The following is a 19,302-nucleotide window of genomic DNA, read 5'->3' as shown; positions in this document are numbered from 1 at the left end:
GCTGCCTCTTGAAGGCCTCTAGTGTGGGAGAGCCCACAACCTCCCTAGGTAACTGGTTCCATTGTTGTACTGCTCTAAGAGTCAGGAAGTTTTTCCTGATGTCCAGCTGGAGTCTTGGCTGCCTTCTGTCAGGGGAGGCATCGGTCTCCTCCCTCTACTTCCAGTCACGGAGGAATTGGCATGGAACATGATGGATGTGGCCACGGCGTTGGTGAAGTTGGCTGAACGTGGCAAAGGCTGCCCACGCCAATCTTAAGAAGGCAGCTGTTTCCTTCCGACTCTTAACGCAAGAAGGCCGGGGGGTCGTTTTACAGAATTCAAATGGAAAAACACACTTAAGGTTATGGAGATTTGTTTTTAATGTTTTAAGCGACGACTAATGTGACATAAAACGTAACATTGATTCAGGAAGAGAAAGTTGCATGTGCGGTTTTAGGTTCCAAGCAAGGTTTTTTAAACTATATCTAAATACTTTAAACAATAATAAAGGTTTTATTGGGCGCTCATCTTGCAATTCCTGTACATATAAATAAGTGTATCGTTGGGGTATCATCTTGTAGCCGACCCAAGGGAATAAAAGCAGCCAAAAGGTTGCGCCAGAATTCAATCTTGAGGGTCTGCCTGACAATCTGAATTTGGCTCCATCACAGTCCACACATCAGGAAAAGGAGTAAGGAAGGGGAGATGTGAACAAACTCCTGTCGCAGGCAGGCTCCTATTTCTCGGTGGAAAAGGCCCTTTTCATCAGAGGCGGAGGCGTTTTTCCTACATCAAACATCATTTCCAAAGGAGGGTTACTGAGGCAACACCAGTCAGGGATGCGGCCAGTCTGGCTGTAGTATTCCTTCGATACCGAACGACTTCCAAGGATGTCCTGGAGGGCTCCAAAAACGGCTCCTGTTAGTGTGGAACAAAACACAGGTTGGTTGGTTTTTTCCCCTCTTGGGACAACAAACAGGACAGTGGCAAGAGATAAAATACAACTACCTCACTGGGCTTTTGTGAGGATAAAGGGTGCTGGGGGCAGGCAGGCAGGAACGCCATGTATGCTACTCTAAGCTCTTTGAAGGAAAGAGAGCTTCGGCTATTGGGCGGTATAGAAATGCAATAAATAAATAAAAGGAAAAGGGAAGGGGGGGATGCAATCAAATCCATCAATAAAATTAAAATAGGAGGCTTCTCTTGGTCACCCAAGGCTAAGCGAGAAGGTTACATGGCCTGGAATTGTTCAGCTTGGAAAACGAAGGCTGAGGGGAGACATGATAGAGGTGTACAAAATTATGCACGGTGCGGAGAATGTGAATAGGGAGATTTTTCTCCCGGTCTCAAAATACTAGAACCCAAATGGGGTCATCCCATGAAGTTGATGGGTGGGAGATTCTGGACAGATAAAAGGAAGGACTTCTTCACACAGCACATAGTTAAACTATGGAATTCGCTACCACAAGATGTGGTGATGGCCACCAATATGGATGGCTTTCAAAGGGGGGTGGATAAATTCCTTGAGAAGGGTACCAATAGCTGCTAGTCCTGATGGCTATGTGCTACCTCCAGTATCCGAGGCAGTAAGCCTGTGTGCACCAGTTGCTGGGGAACATGGGTGGGAGGGTGCTGTAGCACTTGTGAGGTTCCCATGGGCAGAATGCTAGACTAGATGGATCCTTGGTGTGATTTAGCATGGCTCTTTTTATTCTCCCAGCATTTTAACAGTCTAGAAATTAATTTTGACTTTGCTGTTTTAAATTGGTATTTAAAATCTGTAATTTTGCATTGCTGCTGATTTTTATCTTGGTTGTGCTTTTATCTTGTATTTTATATTATGGTTTTATACTGTTGTTTTAGACTTTGAATGGTCTTAATTTTTGTGAACCGCCCAGAGAGCTTTGGCTGTTGGGCGGTGCAGAAATGCAATCAATCAATCAATCAATTCCAGCTGGACATCAGGAAAAACTTCCTGACTGTTAGAGCAGTGCGACAATGGAATCAGTTACCTAGGGAGGTGGTGGGCTCTCCCACACTAGAGGCCTTCAAGAGGCAGCTGGACAAGCATCTGTTGGGGATGCTTTAGGGTGGATTCCTGCATTGAGCAGGGGGTTGGACTCGATGGCCTTGTAGGCCCCTTCCAACTCTGCTATTCAATGATTCTGTGAAATGTTCATCTGAACACAGAGCATGTGACGCCTCTGTATTTATCTTCATATAGGTTCATTTCAGGGCTGGAGTTATGATCCCCCTGTAGAATTAATCTCCACATTAATCTGCAGGTATTTCAGACTCACCTCCCAACCAGGCCACGCAGTTAGGCTTGGCAGGTGGCGTGTGCACTCGGAAGGTCTTGGAGGCCAGCGTCTCCTTGTACTTCGGCTTCTCCACCAGGTATCTTATTTCCGCCATTAACCTGTGCAGGAATCCTGGCAACATGGCGGTGCCGCCCATCACCACCAAATTCTCAGCCAACTGCTTTCTGGTATCTATCGGGCACTGGAAGAAGGAAGAGGAGGAGATGGCAGATAAAAGCAGTTCAGCAGTTCACTCCAGCCACAAACTAAACAAGATCCATTGTCTATGAGACTAGGAGGCAGGTTTGCCGGACTGCCGTGAAAAGGGAAGTTGGCTTCCTGTTCTAACGGTTCACGGGTCAACTAACTCACCGTTCTTCACCTGGTACAGGGCCCTGCCAGTTTCCTTCCTTAGTAACAGGTATGGAATTTACCAAACTCTTGAGGCTAGAAGCAATGGTTGAGGATCCGAGTGGAGCGCCTACTGCTGTCAGGGCAACGTAGGCACAGTTGGCAACTGGAATTAGAAGCCTTCTCTGGCTCCCTTTGTATCTTAATGGATTATTGGGCTTTTTAAGACCAAAGGAACTCAGAGCCACACACAATGCCCAACGTGGCTGCAGCAGTAGGAGAATCACTTGCTCCATTTGTCTTCCTAAGTGCTGTTGGGTGAATATATAGGAAAGGTAGGGGATGTTTCCAGCTCAAGGGTCAAATTCCAATCTGGGAAATAATAATAATAATAACAATAACAACAACAATAATAAATTTCTTACCCGCCTCTCCGATTGGATCGAGGCGGGGAGCAACACTAAGCGTAAAATACATAAAATACTGATTAAAAACATGGTCTACACTGTTTAAAAACATCCTAAAAACATACTAAAATATCCTAAAATTCTATTGGATAGGCCTGACGGAAGAGATAGTCTTGACAGGGGCTATCCTTCTTGAATGCTAAAAGACTGTCAAGCTGACGAGTCTCCTCCGGCAGGCCATTCCACAGTCTGGGAGCGGCAGAAGAGAAGGTCCTCTGGGTTATGGTTGGCAGCCTAGTTTTGGCTGGCTGAAGTAGATTCTTCTCAGAGGACCTGAGTGTGCAGGGCGGATTGTACGTGAGAAGGCGATCCCACAGGTAACCTGGACCCAAACCAGGTAGGGCTTTAAAGGTGATAACCAACACTTTATACTTTGCCTGGAAACTAATTGGCAGCCAGTGAAGAGATTTTAAGACTGGTGTAATGTGGTCACCCCTAGATGTTCCAGTGACCAACCTGGCTGCCATATTTTGAACTAGTTGAAGTTTCCAGACTAGGCACAAAGGTAGCCCTATGTACAGCGCATTGCAGAAGTCAAGCCTTGAAGTTACCAGCGCGTGCACTACCAAGGACTCAAGAGCTGTATTCCATCTGTTGGTAAGTCCAAAGGCAAATGGAGCGGCCAAAGGCAGAGAGGGTGGGGCGAAAATGTGATTCTTGCTGATTTTAAACCGACTCAGAAGTAAGGAGGACTGACTCAGCCAGCAGCACTTTATACTCAGAAGTAAGGAGGACAGGCTTCTGCATGTCTACTCACAAGCAAGCAGGAGAGAATCACTCAGCAGTTCCCTCCCCAAGGCCCAGCCCCTCTCCCCAACAGGAAAAAGCTCATACTGCCAATCAGCAGATAATGGAAAACAAGGGCTTTCCCTGCTGGAAGAGGGGGCAGAGTGTAGGGGAGAAACTGGCGGGCTGGATGGGGAAGACCCACATAGGCTGCATTCACAGGACGATATATAGTGATTGCTCTCTTCCCCGCCTTCACCAGGATTCACTTGCCCAGAGAAGGTGGAGGGAAGCAAATCAGAATAGGGAATGGGCACCCACCCTCATGGAAACCGCATGGATGCCTGGAGGTTCATTGTGACCGTTAGCAATGCAAGAGCAGCAGACGGAAGGAGCAGCTGTTTTGGTGGATATGCATGCTTGTCAATATTACGATGGGTTTAGGGGAAGGAATTTATTTTTGGTGGAGCTGGACAGGCAAAAGAGAAGCAAAATGCCCACCAATACAACTTCTACAAGTTAGAAATGTAATAAATACATCATCATCATCATCGTCATCATCATCATACCTCAACAAGAGAGTCCAGTATTAAAGTAGCCACTGATTTCTCCTCGTTATCCTGCTCAAAGAGTATTTCGACAACAGAATCTCTGTTGGCAAGAAACAAAAGGCGGCTTTGAGTAATCCAAAAGGAGAATAAAGCACCGTTTCTATTCAAGAAATTAGAGGACACCACCCATCCCCTTGCAGCTGGGTGAAGGAGAAGGCTATCAATGGCTACTATCCCTGATGGCTAATTTATTTATTTATATTTATTTATTTATTTATTCATTACGTTTCTATACCACCCAATAGCCGGAGCTCTCTGGGCGGTTCACAAAAATTAAAACCATTCAAAGTATAAAACAACAGTAAAAAAAACCATACTATAAAATACAATATAAAAGCTCAACCAGATAAAACAGCAGCAATGCAAAATCACAAATTTAAAACACCAAGTTAAAATTTATTTATAGACTGTTAAAATGCTGGGAGAATAAAAAGGTCTTCACCTGGCATCTAAAAGCATATCATGTAGGTGCCAAGCGAACCTCCTCAGGGAGCTCATTCCACAGCCAGGGTGCCACAGCAGAGAAGGCCCTCCTCCTGGTAGCCACCTGCCTCACTTCCTTTGGCAGGGGCTCGCGGAGAAGGACCCCTGAGGATGACCTTAGGGTCCGGGCAGGTACATACGGGAGAAGGCGTTCCTTCAGATAACCTGGCCCCAAGCCGTTTAGGGCTTTAAATGTTAATACCAGCACTTTGAATCGCGCCCGGACCTGGACTGGCAGCCATTGAAGCTGGAAAAGGACTGGCGTGATGTGGTCTCGTCGGCCAGTCCCTGTTAGTAACCGTGCTGCCCTGTTTTGTACCAGTTGAAGTTTCCGGACCATTTTCAAAGGCAGCCCCACATACAATGCATTTCAGTAATCCAAACGAGAGGTTATCAGAGCATGGATCACTGTAGCTAGGCTATCTCCGACCAGATAAGGGCGCAGTTGGTATATCAGCCTAAGCTAATAAAAGGTGCAGTAAGCCTGTACACACTAGTTGCTGGGGAATATGGGCTGGAGGCTGCTGTATGCATCATGTCCTGCCTTGTTGATCTATGGCCGACGGCTGGTTGGCCCCTGTGTGAACAGAGTGCTGGACTAGATGGACCCTTGGTCTGATCCAGCAGGGACCTTCTTGCGTTCTTGCTTATCCAACTGTTCTGAAAGGAACTAAACTAACTTTAGGGCACACTGACAGGATCAGATACGTTGCATCCACCAGGGTTCCCCAGCCTTTTTGGGCTGGCGGGCACATCTGGACTTTGTGAGCGCTCTCACAAAATGGCTACCCTGGTAAGTGTGGCCAGTCACAAGACCCTTATTAAGGCAAACTGGTGAGGCTAATAGAGAAGTACGTTGTCCAACAAACCTAAGTACAAGGTAGAAGTGGGGTTTGAGCTCTAAAACACACACACACACACACACACACACACACTCTCACACACTTTTGGAACTAAATAAAGATGGCAGTGGGTAGTGCTTCACTTTGCAGTATGGCAGCCTCCCATTTAAAAATAATAATTAAAACAATCATTTGTCCTTGCACAACGAGGAGGCACTGCACAGATGTCGCCTGGTACAAATCTTGCCCCAAAGCGATATATTGCTGAATGACTTCCAAGGATGAAAGCGTGGGGTAACTTCAGCCCTATTAGAGTGGAGCTGTTCACACAACACACTAACCCCACCCTCAATGGTGGAGTATGGGCTGTTTCGAACAGCGGGTTGTTTGTAGAAACGTGGGTTAGCGTGTTTAACCTGTTGGTTGTTTTATTATGGTTTTAATTTTTTGTTGAACCGCCCAGAGAGCTTCAGCTATTGGGCGGTATAAACATGCAATAAATAAATAGATAAATAAATAAATTGTCTGAATGCAGACCCAACATCAAACCCCGGGTTCTCAAGGCAGCTTGAGAAAATAAGCCACACTGCATGGTGAAGGGGGCACAAACAGAGTTCCAGAAGGAGAAAAGTTCTGGCAATAACCCAACACCTGCTGCGTTCAGACAACATGCTAACTTACAGTTCAACAAACAGTCCATGGTTCAAACAACCTACCCTCCACCACTGAGTGTGGGTTAGTGCACGGCGTGAACAGCCTCTCTAATGCAAAAAATCTGCTGCATTTCTAACCTTATTGCTCCATTCACATGCAAAATCTTCTCTCCATCCAGTGGATAATCTACATCTGGGGGTGGAGCTGGACGCTAGAACAAACGGTAACAGAAAGTGAAAAGTTAAAAACAAACATACAATGACTTTCTTCTTCTGAATTGGAAATTCAGTTTACCCCTCCCCTACCTCGGCGGTGCCGTCCATATTGAACTTCGCTGCCTGAATTTTCAGCCCCCGCTGGAGATCGCTCACAAAACAAGTGCGGACTTCAGAGAAAGAAAAAGGTCTTTAGATTAACCTCCATTGTTATTTCTATTTATTTATTATTTATTTATTTAGAATATTTATATACCGCTCCCCATTGAAAAATTTCGGAACGGTGTACAAGGTAATAAAATGAAAATAAAAACAGAATAAAACAGTTAAAACAAAATTGAAAAAGAAGCAAAAATCAGAAATCCAAGGCTGCATGTTAAAGAAAGGCTTCTTCGAATAAAGATGTTTTCAGGAGGCGCCGAAAGGAGTACAAGGTTGGAGCCTTGTATTTCTATCGCCGTCTTAATGTGCAAAGTGCTTTACAAACCTCCACCCTGATCCAGTGACCAGTTCTGGATGTGGGAGTTTCCAGTGCGTGTGTGAATTGCACAGAGCCCTCATTCACTTCAATGGAGGAAGTTGTGGGAATAGATCTCCTCCCTTCATTGGAATGGACTGTGGAACCTCCACAAGTGCAGGAGACTGTCAGACGGGGTGCAGGTCTTTAAAAATGCCACGTGAGATTTACCAGGGGGGGGGGGAATCAATTTCCTAGGGGCGTCCGGCTCCCTGTAAAAGCTGTGGGTCATATTTGCTTGCCGGAACATTCCCCAGTGAAGCTCCCCCGGCCCTCTTCTCAAAGACTGAGAAACTATGGAATTCACGACCACAGGATGTAGTGACGGCCACAAATTTGGATGGCTTTAAAGGGGGTTGGATCAATCCCTGGAGGAGAAGGCTATCCATGGCTACTAGCCCTGATGGTTGTGTGCTATCTCCAGTATTCGAGGCAGTAAGCCTGTGTGCCCCAGTTGCTGGGGAACATGGGTGGGAGGGTGCTGTTGCACCATGTCCTGCTTGTTCATCCCTGGCCGATGGTTGGTTGGCCACTGTGTGAACAGAGTGCTGGACTAGATGGACCCTTGGTCTGATCCAGCATCAACACTCTTTCTCATGTTCTTATGAGTTAGGAATAAAGCCTTGGATATATTCTCCAGCTATACAGAACCTTTTTCAGCCCAAGGTCCAAATTCAATTTCAGAGGTGCTCTCGGGGGCTGCATGGTGGGGCGGAATCAACTCCCCAAAATATCAAAAACACCAGCATACTTCAGCTTAAAGCTCTCGCTGCTTTTCTCATGTAACTAAGCCTAAAGAAAGGCATTTTAATCTTTTAGAATGGGGGAAAATGCACAAGGCTAGGAGACCACAAAATGGTTGGTAATTGGGGGTGGGGGTGGGTGGGAAGGGATGGGGCCATGGTCCTAATGGGCCAAATTGAGACACCCCCCACCCCAGAGGGCTGCAAACGGCCCACTCTAATTTTGGGTTCTGCATGTAAAGTTCAAACTGCTTTGCAAGATTCCAAGCGGGAAAACTAAAACATTACTCCACGTTACAGAACGTCTGAGGCTGCAACATTAACTGCTGCTATTCAACTCAAGTGGACTTCAAGAAAGCCATCCAGCCATTTTGTGACTAATGAGGAGGAAAGCTAAGATTTGTGTGAAGAAATCATACCTTTTATGTCTTCTACAATGTCTTCTGGAACAGAACCTAAAATACAGGAAATCGTTTAGTCCAACACGTGTGGAATTAGCAGCCACAGAACCCAAACACAAGCACACTAAGAATTTGGTACCAATAAGCAGGAAAGTGCCGTTGCAATAGAAGTTTAAAACACACACACACACACACACCAGTCTAACAGAACTGCAGGGTCTGAAACTTTGCATTTAAAGATTCCCACGCAACCACCAGATTGTGCGACAGAAGGATAATGTTTTATCTGGGAATACATTGAAATCAAGTGCATTGCAAATTCTCCACCCTTTCTCAAATTAACAAACATGTCTATTGTTGGAAGTAAGATTTTTTTTGGGGGGGGATTTATTGGCCCGTTGCTATTGGCCAATAAGTCTTCATGAATAATATTTGTACAGGTTTTCATGGAGATGGGATGGGAGGTGGCCTGCTAATCATATTTTACTAATGCTGATCAGCGAGACGAGGAAGAAAGAGGGTTTATGTAATCCATCCTCCCTCCCAAAACAGAACAAATGAGAAGCATCCCTCTCGTATCAGTAAGGATAAGTTACCCATCACGGAGGGCAGGCTCTGTCCTTTGGTGGTTCCTGTATCCACAGTGCTCTGCTCCAGCAGCTGGTACACCAGCTCTCTAAAGGATTGGACAGTAGGCATTAGTTTAACGAAGAGTTGACATTGCTTCTCTAGTATTTGTCCAACATGACGCACTTGTACAACAGCTCATTCCCAGCTTTATGCTGTATATGAGACACATATCCGTTACCAGCCGGCTTTTGTAAATATTTCACAAAGGGCGACGTGGCAACTTGAGCATACGCGCAGTGATGGTTCAGACAGAACAGTTTCAATCCTCCCAACCAAGGATTGAGGTAATGCTCCATCTTATGAATTTCAGCCTCCCACTCCCTGGGGCTTGCAGGCATGGTTCGGAGTACCCAGTCCTACAGATTACGTTTGGGCGGATTGGAAATGTAACATCATAAGAACATCAGGAGTGCCACGCTGGATCAGACCAAGGGTCCATCTAGTCCAGCACTCTGTTCACACAGTGGCCAACCAGCTGTTGACCAGGGACTCACAAAGCAGGACACGGTGCAACAGCATCCTCCCACCCATGTTCCCCAGCAACTGGGGCACACAGGCTTACTGCCTATGATACTGGATGTAGCACATAGCTCTCAGGGCTAGTAGCCATTGATTTATTATTTATTTATTTATTTATTTATTTAAGGATTTCTATGCCGCCATTCAGCCAAAAAAGGCTCTCATGGCGGCTTACAAAAGTATTTCTTGACAGTCCCTGCCCACAGGCTTACAATCTAAAAGACATGACACAAAAGGAAAGGGGATTGGGAGGGAGGAGGAGGAGGGGGAAAAGGAAAGCAAATTCAGGCACTACAATCTTAGTTGGAAAGTTCAGCAGTTACAAGTGACAGCAGGAGGGAGGGGGCTCTCAGCTGGAGCTGGACCCAGGCACGGTGGAGAGGTGCCTGGCTGCTGCTTCCTCCCTCACTGGTGGCCTCTGCAGAGACAGTTGGTAGCAGGAGGGAGGGGGCTCTCAGCTGGAGCTGGACCCAGGCACGGTGGAGAGGTGCCTCGCTGCTGCTTCCTCCCTCACTGGTGGCCTCTTCAGAGACAGTTGGTGGCAGGAGGGAGGGGGCTCTCAGCTGGAGCTGGACCCAGGCACGGTGGAGTGGTGCCTGGCTGCTGCTTCCTCCCTCACTGGTGGCCTCCATTGATAGCCTTCTCCTCCAGGAATTTATCCAACCCTCTTTTAAAGCCATCCAAATTGGTGGCCATCTCTATATCTTGTGGTAGTGAGTTCCATAATTTAACTATGGGCTGTGTGAAGAAGTCCTTCCTTTTGTCCCTAATCTTCCACCCATCAGCTTCATGGGAGGACTCCACTGGGTTCTAGCATTTTGAGAGAGGGAGAAAAATGTCTCCCTATCCACATTCTCCACACCAAAAACTCAAAATCAAATCCCTGCGGTATGGATGCTTTGACAAAGCACTTGGTGCCAACTTACTTGTGAATGGCTTTTCCTCCCAATGGAAGGGCGCCCCAGCAGTTGAGAACTGGAATTCCTTCATAAATCTGCATGCAGCTAAGGATGTTTCATTGATTGTATTTATGATTTCAACAAAGCCAGATACAAGCACCACATACCATACACCCACTTTTGCAAATAACAGCCTAACCACAGGAGAAAATCCACTTTGAAGGAATGGTTATGTTTTTTTTAGTTAATCAAGAGAGCTTTTACTCTCAAAATTAACACCTGCATCCTGATCTTTACGCTGTGGGGAAATGGGGGGGGGGGGGGGCGGGGGGAAAGAAAAAGATACAGGTAGGACCAGACTTTCTGTATAGCCACAATCCAAGACCATAGCAGAGTTAATCCCAAGGGTCAGGAGAGACATCAGGTGGCTTGGAGCGAAAAGCACCGAAGGGACCTACAGGGAACACAGAGTGACAAAGTTACACACCGCGCAGCATGGCCTTGTCAACAATAGGTCACGTGAGGCAAATTTTGTCTCCTTCTTTGACAGGGTAACTACTCTAGTGGACCAGGGGGATTTCAGCAAAGCTTTTGGCAAGTTTCCACATGACATTCTCATTGACTGGAAACTTCAATTAGTCCAAAATATGGCAGCCAGGCTGATCACCGGTACACATAGGGGTGACCACATTACACCAGTTTTGAAATCTCTTCACAGGCTGCCAATTATTTTCTGGGCAAAGTACAAAGTGATGGTTATCACCTTTAAAGCCCTACATGGTTTGGGTCCAGGCTACCTGCAGGATCTCCTTCTCCTGTACAATCTGCCTCCCACACTCAGGTCCTCTGGGAAGGATCTACTTCAGTCAGTCAAAACTAGGCTGACAGGTATTACCCAGAGGACCTTCTCTTCTGCTGCTCCCAGACTGTGTAATGGCCTGCCGGAAGATATTCGTCAACTTGACAGTCTTTTCGCATTTAAAAAAGCAATAAATACTGATCTCTTCTGGCAGGCCTATCCAGTGGAATTTTAGGATGTTTTTAGGATGTTTTAATCATGTATACTATGTTTTAATCAGTTTTTATATGTTTTATATTCACTGTTATTCCCCGCCTCGATCCAAGTTGGGAGGTGGGTAAGAAATAAATTTATTATTATTATTATTATGGACCAGCTGGTAAAGTTTGGCTTGGATGGCACCACAGTGAGGTGGGCCCACAAGTAGTTGGCTAACCGCACTCAGAGAGTCGCCATTAATGGCTCTATACCAAGATGGAGAGCAGTAACCAGTGGTGAACCACAGGATTCTGTCTTGGGGCCAGTATTATTCCATTTTTTAAAAAATTAATGTCTTGGATGATGGGATTGATGAGTTTATCGAATTTGCAGATGATACAAAACGTTATCTTTTTGATGCCAGGTCAAGACTTTTCTTTTTTCCCAGGCATTTAGCAATATGTGATGAGGTTAACCGATCCCGGATTTGTTTTTAGGTTTGGCAAACAACTTATAGTTGTTCTTAGATGCACATTCTTGTGTGTACTGTATGTTTTTATGGGTTTAAATTTTGTATATCATTTTTAATTGTTTTAGTCTTATGTAAACCACCCAGAGAGCTTTGGCTGTGTGGTGGCATAGAAATGTAAATCATCATCATCATTTTCAGCTATAGCAGATGCTTGAAATGCATTACCTCAAAGTACTTGAATAGAACCTTTGTGAGTGTCTCTCTAAAATGGGAAGGGCACAGCACGGATTCCACAATCACAACACGACGGTCACGGGGGTTCACCAGCAAATGCCTGAAAAGTTAACAAATGAGACCAGAGAGTTGAATCAAATCCGGTACCTGTTCTTCCACATTTTCATGTAAAAAGTTATTTCTTACTCGGATTCCAGGAGACAGCGGTTTCTAAATGTAGCTGCAAACCTATGCACAATTACATGGGAGTAAATCCCCTGTAACACAATGGGACTTCCTTCTGAGTAGACATGCACAGGACTGCACTGTTAATCCACAAACCGAAGGAGACCACAGAGAATGTGAGCAGAGTCACAGGTTGGAACGGCGTCTCTTGGCACAGAGAAACATTTGGATCACGTTCTTCCTGTCAAATGACAGATTGCATTGGGGTGGTGGGGTAGAGCAACTTGGGGTCCTCCAGATGTTTTCGATTACAACCTGGACAATGTTGAGAAATAATGGGAGTTGTAATTCAAAACATCTGGAGGGCACCAGGTTGTCAGGTTAGAGGGCAGCCTTCCTCAATCTGGGGCGCTCCAGATGTGTTGGACTGCATCTCCCAGAATGCCCCAGCCAGCTGGCTGGGGCATTCTGGGAGTTGTAGTCCAACACATCTGGAGCGCCCCAGGTTGAGGAAGGCTGGGTTAGAGAGAGATTGTAGCTCAGTGGTAGATCACGTGCTTTGTATGTAGAAGGTCCCAGGGTTAATACCTGGTATCTCCACGTAGGACTAGGAAGGAATCCTTTCTGAAACGCTGGAGAGCAGCTGCCAGTCCGTGTCCACAATACTGGGCTAGATGGATCAATGGTCAGTATAAGGCAGCTTCCTATGTTCCTAACTCCGTATTACATTGTTTCCGGACACTTCTTTAGTGCTGTTGTTATGGCTGTGACCTTCTGAGAAAGGACACTTCCCTTACTACAGTATATCAGATGGTAACTCATCCTAACCTAGCCTAGCTCATGAGACACAGCACGGAAGTGACACAATTCCTGTGTCTTGGGGCTCATCTACACCAAGCAGGATATTCCACTATGAAAGCAGTATGAAAGTGGTATATAAAAGGCAGGGACCACACGGCTGCTTCATAGCGGTATTGAAGTGTACTGACAACTGTTGGGGCCCATAGACACAGACCATATACCACTTTCATACCATTTTCATAGTGCTATATCCTAGCCTAATCTACACCAAGCAGGATATTGCACTATGAAGGCAGTATATAAAAGGCAGGAGCCACACGACTTTATATGGCTTGGGTCCAGGTTATTTGAAAGAATGTATTCTCCCTTATGAGCCTGCCCATGCTTTAAGATCTTCTGGAGAGGGCCTTCTTTCAGTCCCACCATCTTCACAGGCGCGCTTGGTGGGAACATGGGAGAGGGCCTTCTCGGTGGCTGCTCCAGTCCTCTGGAACTCTCTTCCCGGGGAAGCTAGGCTGGCTCCCTCCTTAATGGGCTTTCGGAAGCAGGCTAAAACTTTTTTGTTCCAGCAGGCCTTTGGAGAATAATCTGGCCCTCCATCTATGTTAATATCTTATAATTTTGTTGTGTATTTTAAACGTTTATGGTTTTGTTCCCCCCCCCCAATGTATGTTTTAAACTTTGTAAGGCCGCCTTGAGGCCCAGCATTGGGCAAAAGGCAGGATACAAATAAATATAATCCATCTGAGAGCCCCCTCCCTCCTGCTACCAACTGTCTCTGCAGAGGCCACCAGTGAGGGAGGAAGCAGCAGCCAGGTACCTCTTCACCGTGCCTGGGTCCAGCTCCAGCTGAGAGCCCCCTCCCTCCTGCTGTCAACTGTAACTGCTGAACTTTACAACTATGATTATAGTGCCTGAATTTGCTTTCCTTTCCCCCCTCCTCCTCCTCCCTCCCAATCCCCTTTCCTTTTGTGTCATGTCTTTTAGATTGTAAGCCTGTGGGCAGGGACTGTCAAGAAATACTTTTGTAAGCCGCCGTGAGAGCCTTTTTTGGCTGAATGGTGGCATAAAAATCCTTAAATAAATAAATAATAATAATAATAATATAATAATAATTTATAGAGGTACTGAAATACACTGACAACTGTTGGGGCCCATTGACACATACCATAGACTGCTTCCATACCACTTTCATAGTGTTATATCCTGTGTGGTGTAGATGTGTCAATGGGCCCCAACAGTTGTCAGGGCACTTCAGTGCCACTGTAAAGCAGTAGTGTAGATCCCGCAGTGCGCTTCAATACCGCTATAAAGCAGTCGTGTGGCTCCTGCCTTTTATGTACCACTTTCATAGTGGAATATCCTGCTTGGTGTAGATGAGCTCTTGGGCTAGAGTTCAGAGAACGGTTCAGGCCCGAATGTCTTCCACACTGTGAAAATACAGGCTTCCGCTGGCCTCAGGGCAGGCGAGGAACGGGAGGAAGCCTCCGCCTTTGACGTAAACAAGTGTGGCTCCGTGCGAAGACACTTTGAAGCCTCTACTCAGATGCCGTACCAAAGCCTGTGCAATCCAAATGGAACGGGAAACTTCGCCAGGCTTAGTACAAACATTACGGTATTTTATTGCAACGTGGTACCTAAGCAATCTCTTTTCTAGTGAGTCCTTCAGCTCAGTGCAGCATCACTTACCTGAAATAAAGCATGTGGATAAACTCCTTCAGATATGAATACAACTCTTCTGTATTAATGTTGCATTGAACAACTTTGATGGGCTGTGAAAGGAAAAAAAGTCCACCTGAAGCAATTTTGATTTAATACTGTCACACAGATATTGTACTTGCTACTTAAATAATAGGTTTAGAACTAGGTTTGTTCAAATGAGAATATCATGAATTTTTGCTGCACACGGCTACTTTGGGCTGCATTAATAGAAGTACAGCTTGCAAATTGCGCAAGGTACTGGTTCCCCTCTATTCGGCACTGGTTAGGCCTCATCTTGAGTACTGTGTTCAGTTCTGGGCGCCACAATTCAAAAAGGACGCAGACAAGCTGCAGCGTGTTCAGAGGGCAACCAGGATGATTAGGGGTCTGGAAACAAAGCTCTATGAGAAGAGTCTGTAATAACTGGGCCTGAGGGGAGACATGATAGCACTCTTCCAAGGACTTGAAAGGTTGTCACACAGAAGATGGCCAGGATCTCTTCTCCATCATCCCGGAGTGCAGGTCACAGAATAATGGGCTCAAGTGACAGGAAGCCAGATTCCGGCTTGACATCAGGAAAAACTTCCTGACTGTTAGAGCAGTATGACAATGGAACCAATTCCCTAGGGAGGTCATGGGCTCTCCCACACTCGAGGCCTTCAAGAGGCAGCTGGACAACCATCTGTCAGGTATGGTTTAGGGTGGATTCCTGCATTGAGCGCGGGGGGGGGGGGGTTGGACTCGATGGCCTTATAGGCCCCTTTCAACTCTACTATTCTATGATTCTAAGACTCAAGTTAAGCAACCAAACCAGTTTGATGTCCTCCTCTGCTATGGAATCCCCCTTGGGGCCCATCTGTACTTCTACGCTATAAGATTTTCATGGCTGTTAACGATGCAAACAACCCGACACACACACAGTCCAAAGTCATCCTGTGAGCTTCACGGCTGTATGGGACACTAGAACCCAGACCTTCTGAATCTGAGTTCAAGCCTCTAATCACTATACATCACTGGCTCTCTTAACCTTCCAACAAGCGTTTAACACATATCAAATTGAGGCCTACCTTTGCAATGCCAGGTTTCTTTATTTCACTAGGAATAATGCATCTTGGTCCCGTTTCTCCCGCAAAGCCACATCTGGAAAATTAAGGTTACATGATTAATGCATACATTTACTATAGTTGATAGCTGTGTGCTATCTCCAGCATTCAAGGCGGTAAGCCTGTGTGCATCAGTTGCTGGGGAACATGGGTGGGAGGGTGCTGTTGCATCATATCCTGCTTTGTTGGTCCCTGGCCAGTGGCTGCTTGGCCACTGTGTGAACAGAGTGCTGGGCTAGATGGACCCATGGTCTGACTCTGCCTAAGGCAGCTTCCTGTGTTCCTAAGGATGGAAACAGGAGTGTGTTTCAGCTGGGGCTTAATCTCAGAGCCAGTCTCAACTACTTCATGGCCAGGACAAATGAAGCAGTAATGAAGAAGAGAGTGATCTAAATCAAAATCTAGAGCTTCATCTAGAGTATTGCGTCCAGTTCTGGGCTCCACAATTCAAGAAGGACGCAGACAAGCTGGAGCGTGTTCAGAGGAGGGCAACCAGGATGATCAGGGGTCTGGAAACAAAGCCCTATGAAGAGAGACTGAAGGAACTGGGCATGTTTAGCCTGGAGAAGAGAAGGCTGAGATGAGACATGATAGCACTCTTCAAATCCTTGAAAGGTTGTCACACAGAGGAGGGCCAGGATCTCTTATCGATCCTCCCAGAGTGCAGGACATGGAATAACGGGCTCAAGTTAAAGGAAGCCAGATTCCAGCTGGACATCAGGAAAAACTTCCTGACTGTTAGAGCAGTACGACAATGGAATCAGTTGCCTGGTGAGGTTGTGGCCTCTCCCACACTAGAGGCCTTCAAGAGGCAGCTGGACAACCATCTGCTTTAGGGTGGATTCCTGCACTGAGCAGGGGGTTGGACTCGATGGCCTTGTAGGCCCCTTCCAACTCTGCTATTCTATGATTCTATGAAAAGAGGCAGCTTTGGCAGGCCCAACGACCTACACATGCTTTCCCTCTCTCTCTCTCTTTTGCATTTCCCCCCAGAAGATACCCTGCCATTGCACATTTTAGGGAGAGGCATATGGCTTCTATAGCTAAAAATGGTATCAAGCAGCAGAGCTGTGAAAGACCACTTTCCGCTTGAGGGCCATTGGCAGTCAGATAAGACAAGACTGGGCTATGAACAGATGGGCTTCACAATCTGTACTAGGCTGACAATCTGCTGCGGACTGATGGAATATCAGAAGCCACATTTTAAGTCCCTCTGTTTAAAAAGCAACTTGACATTTAGAAGGGAACTTTGCAGGGTTGGTAGGTGTCCAGATGACATGGTCTTCCACTCCTAACCTTCCCGTGTTTTCCCACTTCTTTCGTCTTTTTACTTACTGCAAAAAAAATACGTTAAGGAGGAAAAGACAGAAGAGCTTTACAATGTCTTCTAATTGCTAGCGCTAGGACCCCTCCATCTGGAAGCACCCCAGGGCCTGGACGGGCTGCCTCCCCTCCCCTGCCCACTCATTAACCACTAGGCATTCAAACCCCCTGAAGGAATGAGGAAAAGCTGCAGGGAAAAAAATGACACCCCCACCCCAGCTTCCCATTTGTTTCCAAGAGGACTTCCAAGCAGACAACAGTTCCTAGTGCTACCAATCAAAAGACATTGTACAGCTCTTCCATTTCCCCCTCCTCAACAGACTTTCTGCAACAAGACAAAAAAGGCAGAACTATTAATAAATGGAGGGTGGGAGTTGAAATCCAATGTTAGTCCTACTTAAAGTAGACAAACTGAAATGAACCTTGTTAAATATGGCCCTTTCATATCATTGCATTCAGCCCCTGGATCACCCAAAAAATTATATATGAATGATGCAATATCTCAAGCATCCCAGGAATTTCTGGGAAACGGGGGGGGGGGACTTTTCCAGGTTTTCCCCCACACCCACAGTTCCCCCCTAGGGTGACCTTATGAAAAGGAGGACAGGGCTGCTGTACTTTTAACAGTTTCATGGAAAAAGGAATTTCAGCAGGGGTCATTTGCATGCATGCAGCATCTGCTGAAATCCCCTCTTCATCGCAAGTTAAAGCTGCAAGAGCCCTGCCCTGTAGCTAAAACGACCAGATACAAAAGAGGGCAGGGCTCCTGCAGCTTTAACTGTTGTGATGAAGAAGAGGGGATTTCACCCGGTGCTGCATGCATACCAATGACACCAGCTGAAATTCCCTTTTCAATAGCACTGTGAAAGATACAGAAGCCCTGTCCTCCTTTCCATAGGGTCACTCTATCCCCCCCAACACACCCATAATAAGTCTTCACAACTCTATTAACCACAACCAGCACCATCTTCCATCTTTAGGGTGACCCTATGAAAAGGAGGACAGGGCTCCTGTATCTTTAACAGCTCTATTGAAAAAAAAATTTCAGCAGGTGTCATTTGTATATATGGAGAACCTGGTGAAATTTCCTCTTCATCACAACAGTTAAAGCTGCAGGTGCCCTGCCCTCTTTTAAATCTGGTCACTCTAGTATAGCTCCTGCAGCTTTAACTGTAGTGATGAAGAGGGAATTTCACCAGGTTCTCCATATATACAAATGACACCTGCTGAAATTCCCTTTTCTATGCAACTGTTAAAGATACAGGAGCCCTGTCCTCCTTTTCATATGGTCACCCTAGTTTATACAACACATGCAGATGGGCGGTGCGATCCCAGACATGCCTCCTCAGAGGTAAACCCCAGTGAGTTCAATGGGGATTGCTCCTTCCTAAAGTGACCCTATGGAAAGGAGGACAGGGCTCCTGTATCTTCAACAGTTGTATTGAAAAGGGAATTTCAGCAGGTGTCATTTGTATATATGGAGAACCTGGGGAAATTTCCTCTTCATCACAGCAGTTGAAGCTGCAGGAGCCCTGCCCTCTTTTAAATCTGGTCACTCTAGTATAGCTCCTGCAGCTTTAACTGTAGTGATGAAGAGGGAATTTCACCAGGTTCTCCATATATACAAATGACACCTGCTGAAATTCCCTTTTCTATGCAACTGTTAAAGATACAGGAGCCCTGTCCTCCTTTTCATATGGTCATCCTAATTTAACTAATAATAAACGAAGAAATGGGCGGGGGGGGGCAGCCCCAGAGCCCTGGGAACCCCACAGCAGGGAGGGGCGGAGGGGCCGAGGCCTCTTACTTGGTGAAGGCCGCGCCCAGGTCGATCACCACCGCGGTTTTCTCGCCGCCGCTCCCGAGGCCCTCGTAAAGCGGCATCGCATCGGCTCCCTCAGAAAGAAGGAGGAATCCGAGCCCCCAATGTAGTGAGGGTGGGAAGGGAAGGAGGGGCTTCCCTGACTGCCGGCGCGCGGAGCTGATTGGCCGAGAGAGGGCGGCGGGGTCCTTCCATCAGCGACGGCGCGGACCTCCCTCATCACGAGGGCTGCCCCACCTCCCGCCTGGCCACAGGAATTATTTTTTTGTTTGTTTTTGCGGGAATGAATTGCCGTTTTTAAGACCCTGACGTGTTTTTTGTTTCTTTAAATTACGTGTTTTATTCAT

At 46.4% G+C, this 19,302-nt stretch overlaps 1 protein-coding gene across 1 annotated transcript; it reads right to left on the bottom strand.

Moving 5' to 3' along the window:
• Positions 1 to 335: 335 nt before the first annotated feature.
• Positions 336 to 19,088, bottom strand: ACTR10 (actin related protein 10). The gene is made up of 13 exons (XM_063118207.1): positions 18,941 to 19,088; positions 15,775 to 15,847; positions 14,696 to 14,778; positions 12,032 to 12,140; positions 10,684 to 10,791; positions 10,365 to 10,432; positions 8,886 to 8,965; positions 8,308 to 8,343; positions 6,719 to 6,798; positions 6,551 to 6,624; positions 4,393 to 4,474; positions 2,280 to 2,481; positions 336 to 897 (listed from the first exon to the last, which is right to left on the bottom strand). Exons 1-13 carry the CDS (start codon positions 19,015 to 19,017, stop codon positions 716 to 718), a joined length of 1,254 nt encoding a protein of 417 aa, XP_062974277.1. The 5' UTR covers positions 19,018 to 19,088; the 3' UTR covers positions 336 to 715.
• Positions 19,089 to 19,302: the final 214 nt, after the last annotated feature.

This window comes from Elgaria multicarinata, chromosome 2 (genome assembly GCF_023053635.1).
Source record: "Elgaria multicarinata webbii isolate HBS135686 ecotype San Diego chromosome 2, rElgMul1.1.pri, whole genome shotgun sequence".
Taxonomy (NCBI): domain Eukaryota; kingdom Metazoa; phylum Chordata; class Lepidosauria; order Squamata; family Anguidae; genus Elgaria; species Elgaria multicarinata.
The sequence above is the reverse complement of the archived record's forward strand: the minus strand, read 5'-3'. Positions and strand labels throughout refer to the sequence as shown.